A 21,539-nucleotide genomic window follows, 5' to 3' on the forward strand; every position below is an offset into this window, starting at 1 on the left:
TTATTGTCATTGTGAATTAATTACTGCCAGTGTAAACTTGCCACTGTCACTGTGAGCTAGTCACTGTCATTTAACTAGCCACTGTCACTCTGACCTAGACACAATCATTGAACTAGCCACTGTCACTGTGAACTAGCCACTGTCACTGTGAATTAATCACTGTCACTGAACTAGCCACTGTCTCTGAAATAGCGACTGCCAGTGTGAACTAGCCACTGTCTCTATGAACTAGCCACTGTCACTGTGATCTAGTCACTGTCACTGAACTAGCGACTGTCAGTGTGAACTAGCCACTGTCACTATGAACTAGCCACTATCACTGAACTAGCCATTGTCACTGTGAACTAGTTATTGTCATTGTGAATTAGCTACTGTTACTGTAAGTTAGCCACTGTCATTGTGAATTAGCCACTGTCATTGTGAACTAGCTACTGTCACTGAACTAGCCACTGTCACTGTGTACTAGCCACTGTCACTGTGAACTAGCCACTGTCACTGTGAACTAGCCACTGTCACTGTGAACTAGCCACTGTCACTGTGAACTAGCCACTGTCACTGTGAACTAGCCACTGTCACTGTGAACTAGCCACGTTCACTGTGAACAAGCCTACTGGCAGAAGAAGGGAGATGTGGATGCCTGTATTGATTTTTATAAAAAATCAATATGTACTTTTACATTGTACATTATACTGCAATATTGTGGATAGATTAATATTTAATTAGTGCCAGTAACAATGTATTCGTATTAGGGTAATTTGCAACAATATTTATCCATAGCACTGTGTTTGTGTTAATAATGTAGCAATTTGTATCTGGATACTTTTAGCAAACTCAATCAGTTACATAGAGTAGACAAGGCAGTAATTTAACGTATCCTCAATATTTGGTTCAGTTCCCGTCACGAGTACAAAAACGAATAATATTGCACTTGAGAAGATACAGAAGGGCAAGCGGGCAATTTAAAACCACACTACAGTTTGTGAAATACGCCTTGTCCAGAAAAGAAATTTATAGCTAAACTACTGTACACAGTGCATTTTCATAACTCTGAAAGGGCCGGGTTTTTTTTTGTGTGTGTGTGTGTGTGTGTGTGTGTGTGTGCGCGTGTACACTATCCTTAAAGATAAACAAAATAAAATGAAATATTATTTAGTTCACGGAGTTGTTTAAAAAAAAAAAAAAAAAAAAAAAACTCGGATTTTTAGCACATTACTTAAAAAATCATAATCTCATAGAATAAATTATTATTTGTTTTAAAATGAGTGTTTGCCGTTCTTTCATTAGAGTATTTACTTATATAGTAATACACACTTCTAGGATCAAAGAGGCGAAAAATGGCTGCGGTAGAAGCTCAGTTGATGCTAAGCGTCGGACTGATCGGTAAGAAAATAGAAACGTTCTTAGTAAAATGGTCATCATTTGTCTGGAGTAAGAGTTACCTCTTTTCCTCACATGTCAAGTAATCTATAGGTACCAGGTAAGTATAAGTCATCTAGTTAACAATAAATTGCGAACTCATGATACAAACGCAGACAGTATCATACTAAAGTGTCATTTCTTAGCTTGGAATTGAAGTATCGATTGTGACTTTAAAACACCAATACTTCATTTCGCAAGTGGTACCTGATAATAATAATAATAATAATAATAATAATAATAATAATAATAATAATAATAATTAAAAACACCCAAGCGTATTTTATTTTGCCAATCGATTGTCAGCCTAGCTATTCTGGTCACATGATTGCACTAGTTTATGAACCAGCTCGTGCACTGGGTAGCAACAAAGTATAACTATATAACGCTTCCATATTGTTATTGTTATTATTAAGTCTGTATTATTTAGGTCTTTGGTTAAGTCATTTCATTGTTTTATGAAGTTTTTTAACTGTTAGAACAGTAAATGTAACACGTATGTCTGTCAGTGGTACGCTACAGTACACAAGATTAATTTACTAACAATGCTGAATTGAATGACTGGATTTGTTCTTTATTTTGTACCTGTGTTGTGACTGTCAAGACTGATACAATATTCAATGCAGTGTTGTGCCTGGCAGTTCATTTTTGAGGGTAAAATGAAGAGAAAAAGTCATACCCAGTCATCCCGCATTGGTAGTAAGGACCGTATTTGTGGACCACAGCACTTGTGGGAGAAATTGCTCATTAAAATCGCGCATATTTTTGAAGAGGAGACGGTTTTCTACTTAGGGATACCAATATATTTAGTGAGAAAGTATTCTGAGTGAAGTTATGAGGCAGCAAACTCCCTGTCCCCAGTGATAATGCTTGTATCCGGCAACAAACTCTGTCCCCAGTGGTACTGCTTGTATCCGGCAACAAACTCCAGGGTTGGGGTCAGTTTCTGTTTTTCAATTCAAATTCCTTCGAAGGAGCTGGAATTTGTATTTTAGCGACATAGTAATTGTTTGATTGTTCATAAGAAACAAATTTAATTGACTAACAGTGCCTTCAATTTTAAGTAATTTGTTGTCGCTGTTAGAAGCTCATTTTAACAGAATACATCAGTCTGGCAAAGAGAACACCCGTCGGGAGGCAAGCGAATTGTTCTTATAGCCAAAGTGTTGTCTGAGACTGAGTTAGCCACCAGACACAATATTAATCAATCAATAAATAAATACAAATCTTTTACTTGTCATGACACACATGCATCAACATGTGAAAATAACTGAACATGTAAAAAAAAAAAAAAGCAGTAGGCAAGTGTATGTCAAAAACAACCATAATAAAACAAGACAAACTAACGTTAATAAACTAACTGTCAAACTAAATTAACACAGCACCCCTACACATGTATATTGCCGCTGCATTTTTTTTTAACAAGACATGCGCATTATTTAACTGAATGGTGAAACAACTCATCAGAATGGGGAAATGCCAAATTGTTTGGTGGCTTGTGTCTGATTTCAGGTTTTTTTTCAAGAGCTTGAACAGTTTTGTAGCATGAGAAACAGCGACGCATATGAGTCAGTCAGTGTGCCTCTAGGTACTCTCACGATGACAAGTCCTTTTTGAAAAGACTAAACCATTTAAATTTAAGTTTGACGATGATGAGTTATCATCAGTACTACATATGAATCCCTATTGGTGCCAAGAAGGTGTTCTTTTAAGTGATGTTCCTTTTCCTTTAGCTGGAGCATTTACAATGGGAAAAATCTGTTTCAGCACAAGGGTGTTCCCTTAGGCGAACTGTTCTCTTAGGAGGCGTTCATATATATATAGACTACTGTACTGCTAATTACAATCATCAGTGGCATCTTGGAATGAAAAAGGAGTGGGAATTGATTAAAAATTGATTGAAAACAGATTGTACTCCAACCCTGCTTTTGACCGACAGTGTCTTATGTTTCGTAGCTCGGACAGAATTAGTTCCAAATGAGGTCCTCAGCTGCAATGTAACAATCATTTCACTTCCACACTGCTCCTTTACATTCTCACAGTGAACATCTTTCCGTCTTAGAGAAAGACACGAATGGGGATGCCCTGTGGGTGTGGTGTTACCCCTCCGTCAGTGCAGAGTTGCGGGAGCTGCTTCTCAGGAAATGCTGCCTCACCGCCGAGAACAAACTTATCCACACCTTTGTGTTCGGCCAGTTCAGAAGAACTTGGTATTACATCAGCACAGTGGGGGGGCAGGACGCTGCTGCATTGAAGAAGGTAGGCAGGCACTGGGGCTGAGGTATTGTCCAAGTTCTCTACCCACGTGCCAAATCAACCTTGTATTCTAATTGCTATATCAAAACTAGAAGTATAACAATACACTAAAGGCTACTTGTATGATGCATAATAAAATCAAATGATCAATTCATGATACGTGTTAAAAGACAAAAAGCTAATGAGTTAAGTATTTATTCATACTAACAATATAACACACTTATTCTTCATTCAAGAACCACTTGGTGAACTACAGTGAGCTATGCTGTTCTTTTGGTCTTGTATCACGATACAAACCCCACATACCTCTGTTACGATTCGATATATAATGTGAAGAAAGGGTCACAATGCATTGATGCACGATGAATCGTTACACCCCTAATCATAGTGATGCTTTTTGTGTATTTATTTATTATTAGGGGTCTATTCAGTTCGCGATTTCGCGGACATCGTGAAATACATGATTGTCCGCGAAATAAACCTTCAAAATTTTATTCAAAATAAAATGTGAATTACTTATAAAACGGGTTTGTTTTAAAACTTCTCCACGGTCACTACAATACAAAAGCAGATCAGTGTGATGCAAAAACACTTTACTTCCTTCTTTATGTGGCCATGTGATAATTAAATCCAATCACTGGCTTGCTGAGTGAGTGTTCGTCTACTTTCTGTATGATGTAACGTTACAGTACCTGCGACATCAGTTTGGTTAACTAAAACATATCGAAGGTGGCATTACTTAAAATAAGTGGAATATGACGGACAAATCCAAAAAATCTAAATACATTTCCGCTCAGGAGCATGTGAAGCAGTTCCCGACAGGAACCTTACATGCAGACGGCGGTAAATTGTTTTGTTCGTCTTGCAATGTGACTGTAGATTTTTCAAGAAAAAACACGATCGATCGACATATTGCTTCAGAATTGCGTATCAAACGTAAATCTACTGCAGAAGCTACTGCCCAAAATAAAAAGCAAATGACAGTTACATTGATGTTTAAAAGAGCAACTGAAAGCAGTTCAGCAAGAAGAGAAGCAACGTTCGAGCTAGCGGAGGCCTTCACTGCTGCCAACATACCTTTGGAAAATATTGATAATCCAAAACTAAGGGAGTACATAAACAAACACGTAGCAAATGCTAGAAGTGTTCTGTGTGCAAACAAACTTCGCCAGGATTATTTACCAGAATGAATTGCTTCGCACGTTGAGTCGTTTAATCTGCTCTAGCGGAATGCGATTCGGTTTCAATTGTTGCCGACGAAGCAACAGATTTACAGGATAACTATATACTCCACATTTTATTTGTACCTGACAGCTGGAACGACAACGACCTGACCATGTTTTTAACAGAGCCTGTTCAGCTTGAGCCTGTAAATTTCTCAACTGTAGCGCAATCCACAGTAAAGGCTGTTGTAAGATATGGTTTAGAATTCAACAAGGTCTCTGCATTTATCTCTGACAATGTGATGTACATGAATAAAGCGTTTTCTGATGTGCCGCATAGAATGATGCAGAATGCAATTCACCTTACCGGCAATGCACATATTCTTTCCTTGGCTAGTAATGTCTGACATACAAGTTTCCCTGATGTGGATATCCTGGTTTCGTCTTTAAAAAAAAAACATTTAAGCATTGTCCAAATCGTAAATTATGATACCGGGAGTCAATTGCCAAGCAAAGTGACAAAGTTCCTACAGCAGTGTCGATACCACCAGAACCAGTGATTACGAGGTGGAATTCTTGGTTTAATGCAGTGAGTTATCATGCAAACAATATACAGTACTACCAGCAATTTGTTTGTGACGATCTTGAAGTCACACCAGGCACACAGTCTTTGCTTAAAATCCGTGATCTTTTAAAACGGAGTGACATTGCTGACCAAGTGAAATTTGTGGCTGAAAATGCAAGCAGGTTCGTGCAGCTTCTGACTTGGTTTGACAGTTGGAAGGTTTCTATCCACCAAGCATACAACAAAGTGATTGATCTGATAATCTGGGTCGAGGATATGGCATTGCAACAACTTTCAGGCTGCCAAGCCGAAAACCGCCGCATAGAAGTGTTCCAGTCAATCGCAGCAAAGTTAAATCACTACGACCAGTTAAAGCCACCTCGATTTAAACAGTCTGCTGCCTACTTTTTAAACGCTGTTCGCATTTTGACCCAAGTCAGGCAGGCATCTTTTCTGTGTTTTGACGCCAGTCTTCTTAAAGCAATACCTGGATGGCAGAAAGAATATGACTATGAACGTGCTGCGTACTTGAACTATGTCAAAGAATTGCAGATGCCAGTAAAAGTGACTGAGTTTTGGGACTCGCTTTCTGACCGCTTTCCATGTCTCTACAAGTTGGCAAAGCGCTGCCTTATAATTCCGGTGAATTCAGTGGATGCCAAAGTGCCATATTAATGTATGGGCAAGTGTTCACACCCCAGAGACAGGATATCAGCTGCAACTGCTGGTGGATGCTGCATGCAGACATTTAACAAATAAGACGGCCCGTTTTATGAAGCGTAAGTGTGCATTCCTGAGCCTTGGAGGCAATTACACACACACACACACACACACACACACATATATAGTTTTCTATATTGTATGAATACAGCCGTGAAATGTCCGCAAATTTTGCAATTTATGCCGTGATAGACCCGAGAAAAATTTAAATTAAAACTCCTATTTATTATGTATTTACTATTCTTCTACCCCATAACTGGGATATCGTTTAGTAGTGCTGGAATGAATGTGGGTTTTTCATGTTCAAATATTCTTTAATTGTGAATTAGCTGGAAAACAAGAGTATAGTTTGCACCATATTATAAAGGTCTGGTACCTCATTCTTTTAAAGAAAGAAGAGAAACACACTTCTGTTCAGGAGATGTAGGTGCCTCATATCCTTTTGTTGCAGTCATTAGAAATTCTTGAATATGAACAAATACAAACAGGGTCATTTCTGACACCAGTTACATTTCAAGCAGTATTTCTTTGAATATTTGCCCCAGTCCAGTAGCTTAGGTAGCTATATTTCTGCATGTACAAATTCATACAGTATATTTAGAGGACCTTTTGTCCAATTGGGATGAAACCAAGGTATTGAGTGTAAGACAGGGCATAAAAGGTCTGTCTGCATGTCTGACTTACATTTTTACATTTAGTCAGAGAAACTTGGCTAGGGCATTCTTTAGCTCAAGTTATTGAGAAATAAAAAGCCCTTTATTGGTTATTACACATGCACCAATCGTGCAGTTTTAGAACTGCATGCCTTTTGACTCTCATCCTGTCTATCATAAAAACAACATTTTATATTTTTTGTGATATTCAATAAATGATATGATCTATTTTGTTTATTACAGGTAACCCATTTTTCAATAGTTCTTACTGCAAAAGACTTTAATCCTGAGAAGTATGCAGCTTTTAGCAGAGTGCTCTGCAGGTATGCCAGATTTTTGTGTGTACACAGTATATTTAATAAATTGAGTCATGAAGAATTAAAAGCCCATCATAAGTAAGGGTGTAAATACTGAAACGTCAAAAATAGCATGTCACATGTGCCTGTTGTTTATTGGTGGCGTGTTTTTAATAAAAGGTTCCTTTAAGCCTTTTCCAGACACACGTACATGTTTTATTGTGTCCACTTACTCTTATGCATGTTGATGTAATTTAGACCAAAAAAAGATAGCAGTGTGTCTTTTTTTTATTAATTTGTATTAGTTTTTTAAACATGCCGCAGAACAATGACAAAACAAACCAAAATGAAAATATTCCAAAATACAGTATACAAGTTAATTAGATTAATACATAGAAATATCATGCATCCAAATGTAACAGTCAAAAACAGGGGGTTCCTTCTCCTGCAAGTAACAAAGTCAGAATTAGCTTCTTCAGTAAGACCTAACAAGGCCAAAATTTGTAACAAACAGGCTACATCTACAAGATTCATTTTTGTATCATTTTGCAATGTACAGTGAAGTCCTTATTTACCAGGAACCCCTTTGATCTTATTCGCAGTCATACTGGCTTGCTAACACTGGAGATAAAAACCAAGTGTTTTAGGTTTGCAGGGTCTAGAGTTTGTTGTTTTTGTCAATGTTGAAGTAAAAATAGTGTTTAAGTTATGTTATAAATCGATTGTTGTAAACACTACATAGAAAACTTTCAACTAGCAAAACAAATTAGTGCTGCTGCAAACCTAAAACACTTGGTTGTGAGCTTTTTCCTTCGTAGTCAGTCTGCATTTGAACATGCTGCCAACCAGGAAACAGGAAGCTCCTGTGAGAGACACGTAGCAACCTTTTCAAGGCGAAAATTCACAAAACATTATCACTTTATAGTTTTTTTTTTTTTAAATTTAATTTTCACCTGACTAGGTTTACTGTAGTTAATTTAGCTGCTAGTGATAAATATCTAGCACTGTGTGGGGCGAGTGCCACAAATTGACCACGTTATTTTTGTGTAGGCTGCACAGTTTAAACCAATATTTTTTTTTCAAAGTGCATTTTAATAGATCATGAAACTTTTCAGGAAACCAACAGGCGTATATTAACATGGCTATCACGTTTGTTTATTCAAAAAACTTCTGTGAATGGCGGCCCTGTAAGTCGTGTAACTGCCTAACTTGTGTTTTGTGCCATTATTGCAGGATGTATATTAAGCATGGCAGCCCTGTTAGGATGATGGAGAGCTACATTGCTGTTCTTACCAAGGGGGTCTGTCAGAGTGACGAGAACGGCTCCTTTCTCATTCGGGACTATGATGTCAGGAAGGCCTATCTAGCTGGTTCTATTAAAGGTGGGCTTCTTTGTAGTAACTTAGTTTTGCTGTGCTGTGCTATGCTCTGCTGTGCTGTAGTGACCACAAAGTTTTCATTTCAGATGTTGTGTCCCAGTTTGGAATAGAGACCATAATCCTATACACTGCTTTGATGTTGAAGAAGAGAATCGTGGTTCACCATCCCCGGATTGAAGCGCTCCAGGAGTTCACCAGGTAACAACAGCTGCTCTGTTATTCATGAGTGTCTCTTGTTTGAATGAGAGATTGAGATTCTGTGTGCCTCAACCTTCAACCTTCAGTTGTCTCAGTGACATTTTTATTTAGTGCTTTGATAATAATTTTATTTTTATTTATTTATTTATTTATTTTAAGTCCTTAAAATAGTCATAAAAGTATATTTAATATTCTTGGTAAAATATTCCTTGTAGTGGGTGGGGAGGGGTAGGGGATAGGGAGTGAGCAGAGGAGAGAAGAGGAGTATAAGGGGAAATTGGGAATGATTTTCTCTATTAAATTATGTGGTATTTCTTGTTTCCCAATAAAAATTAGATCACAAAAAAAAGTCCTAAAAGTGAATATGGACATGAATGGTTTGGCAAGACTTACTTTAAAATGTCAATCATTTTGTTTAGCAATGTTTTTGAAACAATTCCACACTGAGTTTTTTGATTTGTCAGAAATTTGTTGAGGACTTGCAGTAAAAAAAATAACACAGGAAATTAAATCAACCATGATATTAAAATTAAGGCTAAATTAAAGTGGTGACTTTATTAATGTGTTTGGTAATAAAGTACAGTGCAAAACTAGTTATTTACAGTTTTGAGATAGAAGTGTAGAGTTTAACAATACCAATTGTGGCAAGCTGGCTTGAATGGTGGTGACGTCAGACCCGGAAGACAAACACAAATACTGCGAATGAGTGGTGAATGATGGCGCTGCTGCGCTTTTATTAAATAAACAAAATTAAAAAAAAAGTTTGACAAAAATAATGCTTACCGAGCTAAATAAAAGGTTGAACCCAAAACAAATCACTACACAAAACTGACACCAACTAAACAAACCAGGATGAACATTCCACAAACAAGTACCCCTGTTTCTACAAGGACCCATTTATATCCCATGCACCAGTACATGTACAACAACATTAATACAACACATGCAACATATAAACATAAAATACACACAGGCAAAGGGCATGCTGCGTCATTATTTACCAACAACTATGCTGAACCTCGCCAGTAAGAACAGCTTAAAGATGTTTTAATACCCATGTTTATAAAACAATTATGTTCCTTTTTTTTTTTTTGCTCTTAATCTTTTTGTTGCCCAGACTTCTTTATTTTCCCTGTGACTGAGGTGAAGCTCATTTATCTTCTCACAACAGTATAAGTTCACTTCCTGTGCAGCATGAAGATGTTACAACCTGGTGCACTATAGACATGTCCCAATCAGTCTCTTATGTCCCGTGTTTTGTTCCTGTGTGTTTCAGGGCTCTCCCAGCACTGGTATGGCACCGGAAGGACTGGTCGATACTGCATCCTTATGTACATTTAAACGACAATGAACTGCACAGCTTAAAGGTTTGCACAGGTATTGTATGCAGGGCCCAAGCAACCAACATGCAACACATTGTGTGTTTGTTTTTGAGCGGGTATCAAAATAAAATAATCAACCAATCACCCTTTGGAATCAGTTGTTTGTTTGGAGCTGGTTCTCCAATAAAATTCACAGAAACCTGTTGATTGTCAGGCTTGGCCTAATATATTCAGGTAAACCAGAGGAAAACATCTTTATCAACTTTCAAATGTAACCCTTGCCTATGCTTTTAATTATTTGTCCATTGTTATTGGCAGGTTTTTAAGAATCTAGGAGAACATTCCAACTGCCCAGGGCTGGGCCAGTTGAAATATCACTTAGATTGAATGGAAATGCAAACATATTATACTTCAGTATTAGAGAAGCACAACCCAGAACCACCATAACACAGTGAGAGAAATGATCTGAGATTTTCATAAGGTGTAAAAATTGCCTTGCAGGTTACGTAGCCGGATTCACAGACCCTGAAGTCAGCAGCAGATCAGACCTCTACGATGTGTATGTGAATCTGCAGGACAGTGAAATAACAGTGTTACCGCACGCAAAAGGTTGGTGCGTATTTAAATACATTAAATCTCTTCTTTGTTTCACTCATTTAGTCATGATACTTCATAAGCTGACATATTGTATTTGAAATTTTCCTTAATTGTAACTTTTTTTAGGTCCTGTTTCCATATAGAACATGATTTGAAAGCTTTTTGAAGTCAGACTTGTTTGTTTCCATCTGCAACAGAAAGAAATTATCCTGATTTCAATTGGGACCAGCTTGGCCTGCAATCTGAAAATCCAAATCAACTCACTAAAATGATTAATAATCATGTAAATATTTGTAAAATGTATATACAGTTTGCAGTCTATCAGATTATATCTTAAATCTGTCCAAAAGGTTTATAGAAGGCTAGGATTGTATGATAAAGGTTTGGGGAACAATTTCAAGGCAGTTATCATGTAAGACACGATCAATGCAAATATGGACCCTAAACACTAACAACACAGTGGAAAATGTGTCTTAGTTACCAGTGGCAGATTGGATTGTGGACTGCAAATACAAAGAGCAGACTGGTTTCAAGGTGGACTGCCTTTACAATGGACTGATTTAAAGCCACTTGTATTTCCCATTGTCATAGTGGTGCTTGGTAGGTCTTGAGAGATGCAGTGTGTTTGATTGTGTGTGTGTGTACTCTCCTCTCTGACAGAGGCAATGACGATGGGTAAACTGCACAAGGATGTTGGACAACTCATCATTCAGTCTGCAGAAGACCCGGAGAGATCTGACAGTCAGGTTATTAAGGTAATGCTAAGCAAAGAGAGCAAGCTTACTGGCAAATTGGATACAAGGGCATTCTCATTTGTAAGTTATTTTCATAATCCTAATTGGTGTGTCCAGTTTAAATAATGCATAATGTTGATTTAGAGCAAAGCTTAGCAGTGGGCAGGACAGTAAAGAAGGGCTGGACCTGAGGCCTATAAAAGGTTTTGGGATGGTTTGTTGAAGGAGAGAACCTTTTAAAGGGGGAGAAGGAACAGTTTTGTTCAGCGAGAGAAGAGAGATCATATAATTTGAGGCATTGTGGTCTAGTGGTTAAAGTCCAGAGGTTGTAACCAGAAGGTCACTGGTTCAAATCCCACCTCTGCCACTGACTCAGTGTGACCCTAAGCCTTAACCTTCTTGTTCTCTGTCCTTCAGATGTGATGTTAAATCAATGTCCTATTGTAAGTGACTCTGTATATAATACACAGTCACTTTGTGATGCTGGTACACTCTGAAAGGTGCTATATAAAGATATTATTATTAATTTTTTTAAAAAATTTTTACGGGCAACCAGGACTCGCAGGTAGCTAGAAGTGTTAGGGATTAGCCAAATCTGGGTTTATTTTACTTGTTTTGTCTCGATTATTCTTCTCTTGGTTATTGTCCCATTCTGGGTGATAGAGTGGAGGTGGGGTATATTTAGAGAACAACCATTACCGAATGGGAAGAGCCCTCTCTGCCCACCAATCACTGAGCATATATAAAAAAGCTGCCCTACCTCCTGCTGAAGAGGGACGTCCTCACAGTAGCATATCACCATTTTCTTTAGAAATCAGAGGTCAGCTGGGGACTCGACCTCAAAGTGTAATGGTTGTCATTCTTTTTCAGGGAACCAGGGTTGTGGTAATAACGTAACGTTCCCTTTCAATGGAATGGCAACCATTACCGAATGGGAAGCTCTACCAAAGCTGTCGTGGCTCCAGATTACCTACAGTACAGCCTCACGATGATAGCCTCAGAGCCCACATGACGCCTAAGGGCATGCCGCCTGCAACACCCTAGAGCCCCGAGAGGGTCTCGCTTGGTTTGCAACATCAAGGCGGTAGAAAAGTGCAAATGTCTGACTACCTGTCCATGTAGCAGCAGTGCATAGCTCATCCAAGGAGGCGCCATGAAGGAAAGCCCACGAAGTTGCCTGGCCCTTGGTAGAATGGGCCGTAATGTCCCCAGGTAAGGGGGAGTCTGTCTGTTCATACGCCAAGCGTATAGCATCTGCCACCCAGCGCGCTAGAAGTTGCTTTAATACGGCCTGACCTAGGGCCTGTCTCCAGGATGGCGTCCTATCCAGGTAATACCGCAGAGACCGAACTGGGCAAAGCGTGTCCTGTCTACAGTCCTCCTCTGACTCGTGCTGGGGAGGTCTGAAAGTTTCCAAAACCACTGGTTGGTTAATATGGAATGAAGACACCGCCTTTGGTAAAAAGGCTGGATTTGTTCTTAATGTTACCCGCGAGTCATTTCCAGTGAAAGCCATACATGTTTCATCGATGGACAGCGCATGAAGCTCACTTACTCGACTGGCAGACGTAATTGTTATTAAAAACACCACCTTCAGGGAAATGGTGCAGTTCTGCTGACGCCATGGGCTCAAATGGGGGGACCTGTAAGGACCCGCAGTACCAGTTCTAGATCCCACTTGGGGACCATACTCTTCATGAGAGGACAAAGTTTCATGTCAGGAAGTGTGCCCCAGGGGACACAGAGTCAATTTTGTCATGGCACATTGATACTGCTGATACTAAAGTGGACGCTGATTTTCCGGTGTCAAACAAGTGTTGTAAGAAGGTTAATATTGTCTCAATAGGGCAGGTCACAGGATTGTGACCTTCAGCAATGCACCAGTCTTAGAAAACTTTCCATTTGTATGAGCACTGGGCTCTAGTGCTTGGCGCCAGAGCAGACTGTAGTGTTTCTACGACTGCTTCTGGCAAACCTCATCTGAATAGACAGCTCTGTTCAACGGCCAGACCCAGACCCAGAGTTGTAGCTGGGCTGGGTTTGGGTGCCATAATAGCCCCTCCACTTGGCTCAGGAGGTCCTTGCGTAACGGGAGCTGCCAAGGTTGACCGGACAACATGTCGGAGAGGAGAGCAAACCAGGGGTGCCTCGGCCATCTGGGTGCAACCAGCAGAACCTGTGCTCTCTCCACCCTGATCCTCTCTAGTCTCAGGGGTAATAATGGTAGCGGAGGGAACACACACAAAAGCCCCTGTGGTCAGGGGTGGGCTAGCGCATCTACTCCCAGGGGGCCCCATCTCATTAGGTAGCGCCAGGATTACTGCTTACAGCTCTTGGGCGTTATGTGCATCTGCTGCAATGTTCCTTCCACTCACCTTTTATTTTTCTCCTATTCCAGACTGCTCCCCAGCCCAGGTTGGAGGCGTCTGTAGTGACCACTTCTGTGAGGAGAACCGAGGAGAGATCAGAGGCGCAGATTGCCGGGACGGAGCCACCACTCCGGTGTCTTTTGGCATTGTCTGGACACTTGCACCAGCCGGTACCGATCTCGGACCGGGTGCACCCTGAGCATATTTACCCAGGCTTGAAGTGGCCCAACAACCTTTGATAAATTCTGACCTTAAGGAGAGCATCCTCTCTGAATAGGGAGAGTGTGACTTCCAACGACTGAATCCTGTCTTCCGACAGTGAGGCAAGCATACTCGCAGAGTTCAGTTTGATCCCCAGGAACACTGTGGACTGAGACAGTACGAAGTTGCTCTTCTGTTGATGTATAGAGAACCTTAACTTCGTCACATGATCTATGACCTGTTTTGGGTGTGCCAGGGCGCGTGCTTTGGAGTGCACGCAAACTAGCCAATCGTCCAGATAGTTCAGGCTCCGAATACCCCGCAGCCTGAGTGGAGTCAGTGCTGCATCCATGCAATTTGTAAATGTGTGGGGTGCCAGCGAGAGGCCAAACGGCAGCACACAGAATTTGTACACATTGCCTTGAAAGGTGAAGCACAGATATTTTCTGTGCGCGGGACGGATCGGGACATGGAAGTAGGCGTCTTGCAGGTCGATCGATGTGAAACAGTCGCCCGGCTGGACGGACAGGAGCATACGCTGTGCTGTCAACATGTTGAACTTCCTCAGTTTGAGGAACCTGAGGTCCAGAATAGGTCTGAAACCGCTGTCCCCCTTGGGCAGCAGAAAGTACCTGGAGTAAAAGCCACTGAGGGCATCGCTTGGGTTTACCAAGCGCACAGCGTTCTTCTGTTGAAGATTGGCGATCTCCTGTTGAAGGAGTATTGCGCTCGCTGGTGGTGAGGAGCACACCCTTGAAGGGTGGTGAACCTAAGTGGAATTGTAGAGCATATCCGTGTGTCATTATTGATAGCACCCAGGAGTCCTGGGCCCCTCAGGGTTTGGGAGGGGGCGGGTCTTTCTTATGCCCCGGTCTCGGTCTCCAGCCGGAGAATCGGTTACCCCGGCCAGTGGTGGTCCCTTGCCACCGGCTGTTCATCTGCTTGCTTGTCTGTTCTGGGGTGGAGGACTGCGTTCAGACCCTGTTGCTCCTGCAGGCTGTGAAGGCCACCTTGGGCGCTGGCGGTAAGCCGGAAGGCGCGAGAATTTGGAGGCGACCGCCATGACTTTGTGGGCACTTTCAAGGCTCACATCAATGGTCGCCCTAAATGTCCGGTGTAATGGGAGCATCCAGTAACGCCATCCTTTCGGTCTTGCGTCAGCCACAAATGCCTGATGCAAACTCCCTGATGCCTGACCTAACTCCCGCATTAGGTCAGTCACCATCTGGAGCTCCCCTGTGTCAACTTCTGTAGCCCTTTCCTGCAGCCTTTTTGTTAACTGGGTCTGGTAGAGCACCAGTATAGCCATGGCGTTCTCTGCTTGAACCGACAGCGCTGCCGATGCATACGCCTTTTTAAGCATTGCATCAGTTGTCCTGCAAGGCTTGGACAGACAGGTTGGGTCCTTATCTCCCTTGGTGAAGGTGGAACCTTGCACCAATACCGTGAGTGGGGAATGTGCCTAGGCCTGCAGTGTGCAGCAGGGACTCTGCTGTTCTGGAGGCTGAGGGTGCAGATGCTGGGTTGCTCCAGGAGAAGCACATCAATTCCAGGAAATCCTGGCACAAGAGGAGAGCCTGCTGTGGGTGCCCTTTCTGCTGCAGAAAAAGGTTCCCCTTTCCCTCCTGTTCTACCGGCCAGGGAACGTCTGTGGCAGCAGCTGCATGCTGCATGAATCGGGGCCAAGGTAGGCGCTTGTTGGTACTTCAAGCCTGAAGTCGGCGAGGACAAGCGCGGTCGATGAAAGGGGCGCTAGGCCCAAGCTGTTTTTTTCTCGTCTCTGTGGCCGATTAAATTGGCGTAGAGGATGATGCTGCGAGCCCAAGAGGTCACTTTACAGCACCACAACAGCTACAAACACGGTAGAGAAAACTACACGAGGTAGTGGAAGAGAGTAATGGCCGCTTGCCAGTCTCACAACAGGGGTCGAAACCAGCTCTACTCAGTAAACTGACAGGAGAATCAGATACACTCAAAAGTGTGATTTTACCATGAATGATATTAAATTTGAAGGTATAAACCAACAAATCAGCCAAATTCGGACACAGGAAGCACGAGGCAATCTGTGACCTGTCTCAGTGAAGTGAAAGAGAAAATGGCGATATGCTACTGTGAGGACGTCCCTCTTCAGCAGGAGGTGGGAGGTGTAGTGAAAAAGATTAAGCTGACAAATGGTTTTTGATTCAAAAACACTTTATATACAAGAAAGGTATACCTCCAATACAATCATATAAGCACGAGATTTAACCTGACTTCGGACAAGGCGTCAGTACAGCTCAGTGCATACATTTGTATCAGAAAGCACGGATGTCCATGGAGTCAATTCGAAAGAGATGAAAAGACTGACAAAACTTTACCATTTTGGGTATTTATACCTTTGTAAACAATTGTTGACTCCACTCCCATTTGTTTTACTTCTGTCCAATGATATGGGTTTCCACTCTATCGTTGCACCTTCCCTCTGCAGGGGAAAAGGGGGGGCTGCATACCACGTTGTACCTAGCAGGGCGCATCCATCTTGTCTTTCAGTTCCCCTCCCCCATCTCACACTATCTCTGCTAATCTCTTGCCTTTTGGCGTTTAGCTCAGACACCCATCTGTGACTTTCAGTCGTGTTAGGCTATGCAAAACTGCACGTAGCTGGTTTTGCCAATGGGAAATGAAAGAACTCAAAACTTACACAATACTGTATAGAACCTTAATATAAAAGCATATTAAAGCAACTGAATTAGTAAGCACATTAAAACGACTATAAAAAACACATTCACACAATTTGAACAATGATTAAAAAGAACTTAGCTATAAAGACACACATACAATGTAAAACTTACAATTAATAACATCATTAATACCTCATGCAGAAAGCCATCACTACAGAGGGACCTCCTCCTTACAGCAGCTTTTTTATATATGCTCAGTGATTGGCAGTCAGAGATTGCTCTTCCCATTCAGTAATGGTTGTCATTCCATTGAAAGGGAACAACAGTTTTGTATATATCTAGAGAACTGCCTGACCAATTGGGGTATCTGATGAAACTTGCTAAGGACCTTCTTTAACACAAGTGATTGCGTGTGTCTGTCTGTCTGTCCAATTGTCTGTATGTCACCCTTACACTTTAAAATACATGTCAATTGCGCTGAAATTTGAAAAATTAAGTGTATCATCTAGTTTTGTTTAGTTTGATATAAAACTGTATGTCTGACATTTCATCTAATTTCTATTGTCGCAGGATATCTCAGTAAAGACAAGAGAGATTTTGACCAGTTTGGCATCTCTAGCGGAAACTACGGAGAACGAGAACTCAAAAATCACTCTGGAGATGCTGCAGCAGCGGCGCTTCCCTCCGGCGACGGAGAACTTCCTGTACCACCTCGCTGCCGCGGAGCAGATGCTGAAGATCTGACGCTGCACAGCAGGAACCGGCCAAGGTCGATCAATAACGCACTTGAGTCTTGGCTCATAACTTTTTTGTATATTGTCATGAACATATAGAGTAAGGTCTAATTAGGGTTGGACGATAATTTTCAATTATCAGTTAAAAACGATCACCACAATCATAAGTACAGTAGAACCTATCATATCCGATCCATTAAAAGATAGGTACCCTCTATTAACTAATGGACCTCTGGCATTTGTCGTTTACACATGCTGCTATAAACATTATTCTCTCTCACTCACTCAGTCGCTCTTTTCTTTCTCTGTCTGCTTTTCACAGTACAGTGGGGGCACAATTTAAAGTAATATTCTGATGCCTAGCATATCTGTGTGGTCAAATCAGGTGTCTACAGAAGAGAGAGAAACAACGTGTCTTGGTAGCAGTGGGGCTGATCTTTTTAGCTGTAGGTGACTGTCAGAAACACGAGCGTTGACAATGTTGGTCAGTACCAAAATAGTAAAACAATAATCTATCTATTGTTCCAACACCGGCCCCTATTTGGATGTGTGAAGGCAAAATTTTAAGAATGAATAAAGTAATATGAATGGTATTGTAAACCTTGCCAGAAACAAAACCGAACAACAATGTAACTGCTCCCCTTCCTGCAATTATTATACTGTACTCTTTTTTTTATTTTTCTTTGAATATTCGTCTTTTCACTTCCTATAGTGCAGAAAATGTGTTTGTTGTTGTTTTGCTTATTGTCTGAAATCCTAGGTTCAGAGCAAGGGATGTTGGGTGAAATCTTTCCAGAAGTGATAACCCAGGTTCTTTAGGATTCAAATACAACGCTGGCCTAATAACTTGATGTGGGCCCCTGGTCCGATTGCAGTTATACAGTACTAACAAAAATACATTTAGTTTCAGCATTCACCAATATTTCGACTACAAGTCTTTGGTGTTATAATTGCAGTTAGACCTCTGGAGTGAATGTGACCAGCAGAACAGGAAGTGGTTAGGTCCCGGGAAGCCGATTTGAATGTGTAAATGCAGTTAGTCCGAATCATTCCTCTCTATATGTATGTGTGTGTGTGTGTGTGTGTGTGTATATATATATACACACACACACACACACACACACACACACATTTATAAATTGTGGTGTATTTACCTGCTTTCTTTAACCAGCTTTGGGATCTAATACAAGATATTTGTTAAGAGAGTAGAGGAATTTATATAGATACACGTTTTATTTTTTTGTATTTTGTTTTTTATAATGCAGTGATACATGAAAATGTCCTTCCTGCAGAAATTTCCTTTTAAGTGTGTCCAGATTCCTTAAATATGCTATTAATCATCGCCTTTATTAGCTCTAGTAGTGGTCTTTTGCTTCTTTTGGTCTTGTTTTTAAATGCAACGCCATAGATTAAAAATCTAAACCACTACTTCCTGCGCTGTAAGTTTTATGGCCTAATTACAGTTGGGCCATTGGACTGCTTCTGACCTACAGCACAGGATGTGGTTATCTACCAAGGATGCAACAGCAACTTTGAATCTATTGTGCTGTATTAAAATAATAATAACAAACAATACTGTGCATAGTGCTAATAATGTAATTTAAATCCTAGTTTGACAACTTCAGCATTAGCATTTAGAATAGTGAATCTTACTAAATTTAAACCTCTAAATGTATGTGTACTTTACCTTGCAGTCAGTCCCAGCAGTAACATAATAACTGGCTGTGCTTTGTATTACATTCATTTTTCTAACAATATTTGTACTGGAGCAAACTCAATACAGGTGTTTTATGTTAGTTGTCAGTTTCACATTGGTTTAATATCAAGCTCCATCAGCAGGACAGTTGAAATGCATTGTTTTTCAGTATTAAAAATGAATCTGTCACTTGATCCTTTCATCTTCTGTTCCACGATTTCAAATGAAAACTGGTTGGTCAACAAAAACCACAGTAAACCAACTACAGTAGTAATTGTGATGACATGACCCTTTACAGAAACTGAATATTTTTCATGCTGGGTTTATATATTTCAATATATTGTGGTTTACCAGCCTATGTTAACAACTTTTAGAATTAAACAATATCATCTTTAAATTGCTCTCACAATAGTAAACAACATACTGATCACTGAAGTTGTATAAAGATGGTGCTTACTTAAAAAAACGGAAGCAAATTAGGATTAATTACCTTTAAGTGAGCAAAATGACACAAGTGGGCCTACATACAGCTATGGTCAAAAGTTTAGCATCACCTAAAATTTTTGAATTGAGACATAATAAAAAAAAAATATAGGAACATCAGTTAGATATTTTATTTAACATCATGTAAACAAAGAAACTACAAAATGATATCGCAAAAGTCAACCAGAAACCATAGTACAGTATTTCATGTTAGAATTTGAAATGTTACATTTTACCATTTGTCAGTTTTTCGTTAAGTATATGGAAAACTACAAAGCGGTATACAATTCAATATGTTAACGTAAAATTATTCAGCAGGATTCAAAATCAGTTAATTCTATAAGGTGATGCAAAACTATTGGTCACATCTGTACAAAGCAGGTATTTAGAGTCTTTTATGAGCCTCTTAGTTTTACTACCATTTTGACTAGGTCATTCTCAGTGTTTTCTTTACAGTTCATGTCTCTTCATGTCAGACAGATTGTCCCCACCCCTTCACTGACTTCTTTCCTGTCAATAGCCAATCAACCGCTTCCCCTGTTGACTGACATGCTTTCAGCCAGTAACAGGCTTCGACCCAGTAGACACTGCTGAGCTGAAATGACCCAGAGAGTACAAATGTAAACAGCAAGCTGTGAATAAGGCATTCCATTAAGTAGTGCCAGATAGCAAGTTTTAAAATAAAAATACATGTGTGCTATAACGTGTTTCTTTTAAAACTTCACATTTGAGACATGTAGCTAATGGAAGTGCAATGGCTAAGATTTATGGAATTATTTTATTAGCTACAATTACTTTAATATGCTTTTGTCTGAGTTTAGGAGATGCTCTTAAGTTTTAGTTGCCTGTCATAGATATACTTAGCCTAAGTTTCTTGAAAATAATTCTGATCAAGCACCATCTAGTGATCTTCCACTTTTGATTATGTTTTCTTTTGTTTTGCTGCCAATACACTGCTGTGCACTAGGTGGTGCTGGTGCTTAAAGACACTTTGGCTGAACTATCCTACATTACATGCATCTATGGCAGGGAACTAGCACAGAAGAGCAGCTCCTGAACTCAGGCAGAACCTGCGCTCCACAACACAAACTTATAAATAACTAAAAACATTCCCTGCATCTGGGTATTTATTCATAAGAGAATGTTAAGGATCTGTACAAAAATCTATAATACTCAGTTCTGCATTATTAATCAACTTTTATAACTTGCATACCAGCTCTAACAATGTTTTGTGATTTGTTTATTCTCAAATGGCAGCTAATTTGTTAAACTGTGCTTAAATGAACTCCAAACAAGACACAGTGTTTGTGCCATCTTGAATTTGTTCTGTATATATCCAACACCAAGGATATGTATGTTGTTGGACTATTGTCTGTATATCCAGTAACTGTGCCAAATAAAAAGCACTCAAATTAGACTTGTAATTTGCGCTTTGCTTTCTTTGTTGTTTTCACAACAGCTTACCTCGGTCCTGACCCTGTTGTTCTGGCTTCTCACAAGCAAACTGTCTGAATTTTCTCATGGTTTTGTGATGTGGATTATAGTAATGTCAACTAGGGCTAGACTGAGACTACAAACTCAATTACCTTGACGCAGGCTTGAATTGGTCAACCTTTTCACAGCACTGCAGAATCACTCTGGATTGCATTAAACTGGAATGTCCCCTAAAGAATGGTTTGATGTAAAAAATCTGCTACCTGTAAATCTGTAAGAGGAATGGTGCCTCTAATTGAATGATTTGTTGACATGTGAAAAGTTTGTGCTCTTTATCATTCATACAAGGTTAAAACAATGTGTAATGAAACTGGTCGTTTTTTACTTGAAAATCTACAGCTGTGTAGCAAGGTCAGGGTCACCAACACATTTAGCATGCAATGTTTAATAATCTGCAAATAGGAAATCATTACCTCAGACAGTCTTCGAGATATGACTGATGATGGCCACAATCAAGCTTGACCTAGAAAATCATAAATGCAATCGTGTACCGATTCTGAAGCCACATGAACACAATACAGTTGATACGCTAAATCGAATATTGATTTATATTACTTTTTGTAGGTCATTTTGTGTTTTGTATCACTTTAGAAGGCATTTCAC

The 21,539-nt window shown here is 40.2% G+C and overlaps 1 protein-coding gene across 2 annotated transcripts; it reads left to right on the forward strand.

The window, feature by feature from the left end:
* The first annotated feature begins 1,320 nt into the window (after positions 1 to 1,320).
* On the forward strand, positions 1,321 to 19,556 carry dennd10 (DENN domain containing 10). 2 transcript variants are annotated; one of them, XM_041269323.1, is made up of 9 exons: positions 1,328 to 1,380; positions 3,479 to 3,675; positions 7,017 to 7,096; positions 8,303 to 8,451; positions 8,535 to 8,646; positions 9,923 to 10,023; positions 10,470 to 10,577; positions 11,226 to 11,320; positions 17,100 to 19,556. In XM_041269323.1, exons 1-9 carry the CDS (start codon positions 1,335 to 1,337, stop codon positions 17,271 to 17,273), a joined length of 1,062 nt encoding a protein of 353 aa, XP_041125257.1. In that variant the 5' UTR covers positions 1,328 to 1,334; the 3' UTR covers positions 17,274 to 19,556. The 2 variants fall into 2 exon arrangements, with proteins under 2 accessions (XP_041125258.1, XP_041125257.1); XM_041269324.1 differs by lacking the exon at positions 3,479 to 3,675 and having other exon boundaries at positions 1,321 to 1,380.
* The last annotated feature ends 1,983 nt before the right edge of the window (positions 19,557 to 21,539 follow it).

This window comes from Polyodon spathula, chromosome 13 (assembly GCF_017654505.1).
Source record: "Polyodon spathula isolate WHYD16114869_AA chromosome 13, ASM1765450v1, whole genome shotgun sequence".
Classification (NCBI taxonomy): domain Eukaryota; kingdom Metazoa; phylum Chordata; class Actinopteri; order Acipenseriformes; family Polyodontidae; genus Polyodon; species Polyodon spathula.

Excerpts from the sequence above, each read along its gene's own strand:
- dennd10 (XM_041269323.1), top strand. The coding sequence starts at position 1,335 with ATGGCTGCGGTAGAAGCTCAGTTGATGCTAAGCGTCGGACTGATCG. Across the intron at positions 8,647-9,922 it reads GCGCTCCAGGAGTTCACCAG|GGCTCTCCCAGCACTGGTAT; the intron begins GTAACAACAGCT and ends TGTGTGTTTCAG. Across the intron at positions 10,024-10,469 it reads CAGCTTAAAGGTTTGCACAG|GTTACGTAGCCGGATTCACA; the intron begins GTATTGTATGCA and ends ATTGCCTTGCAG.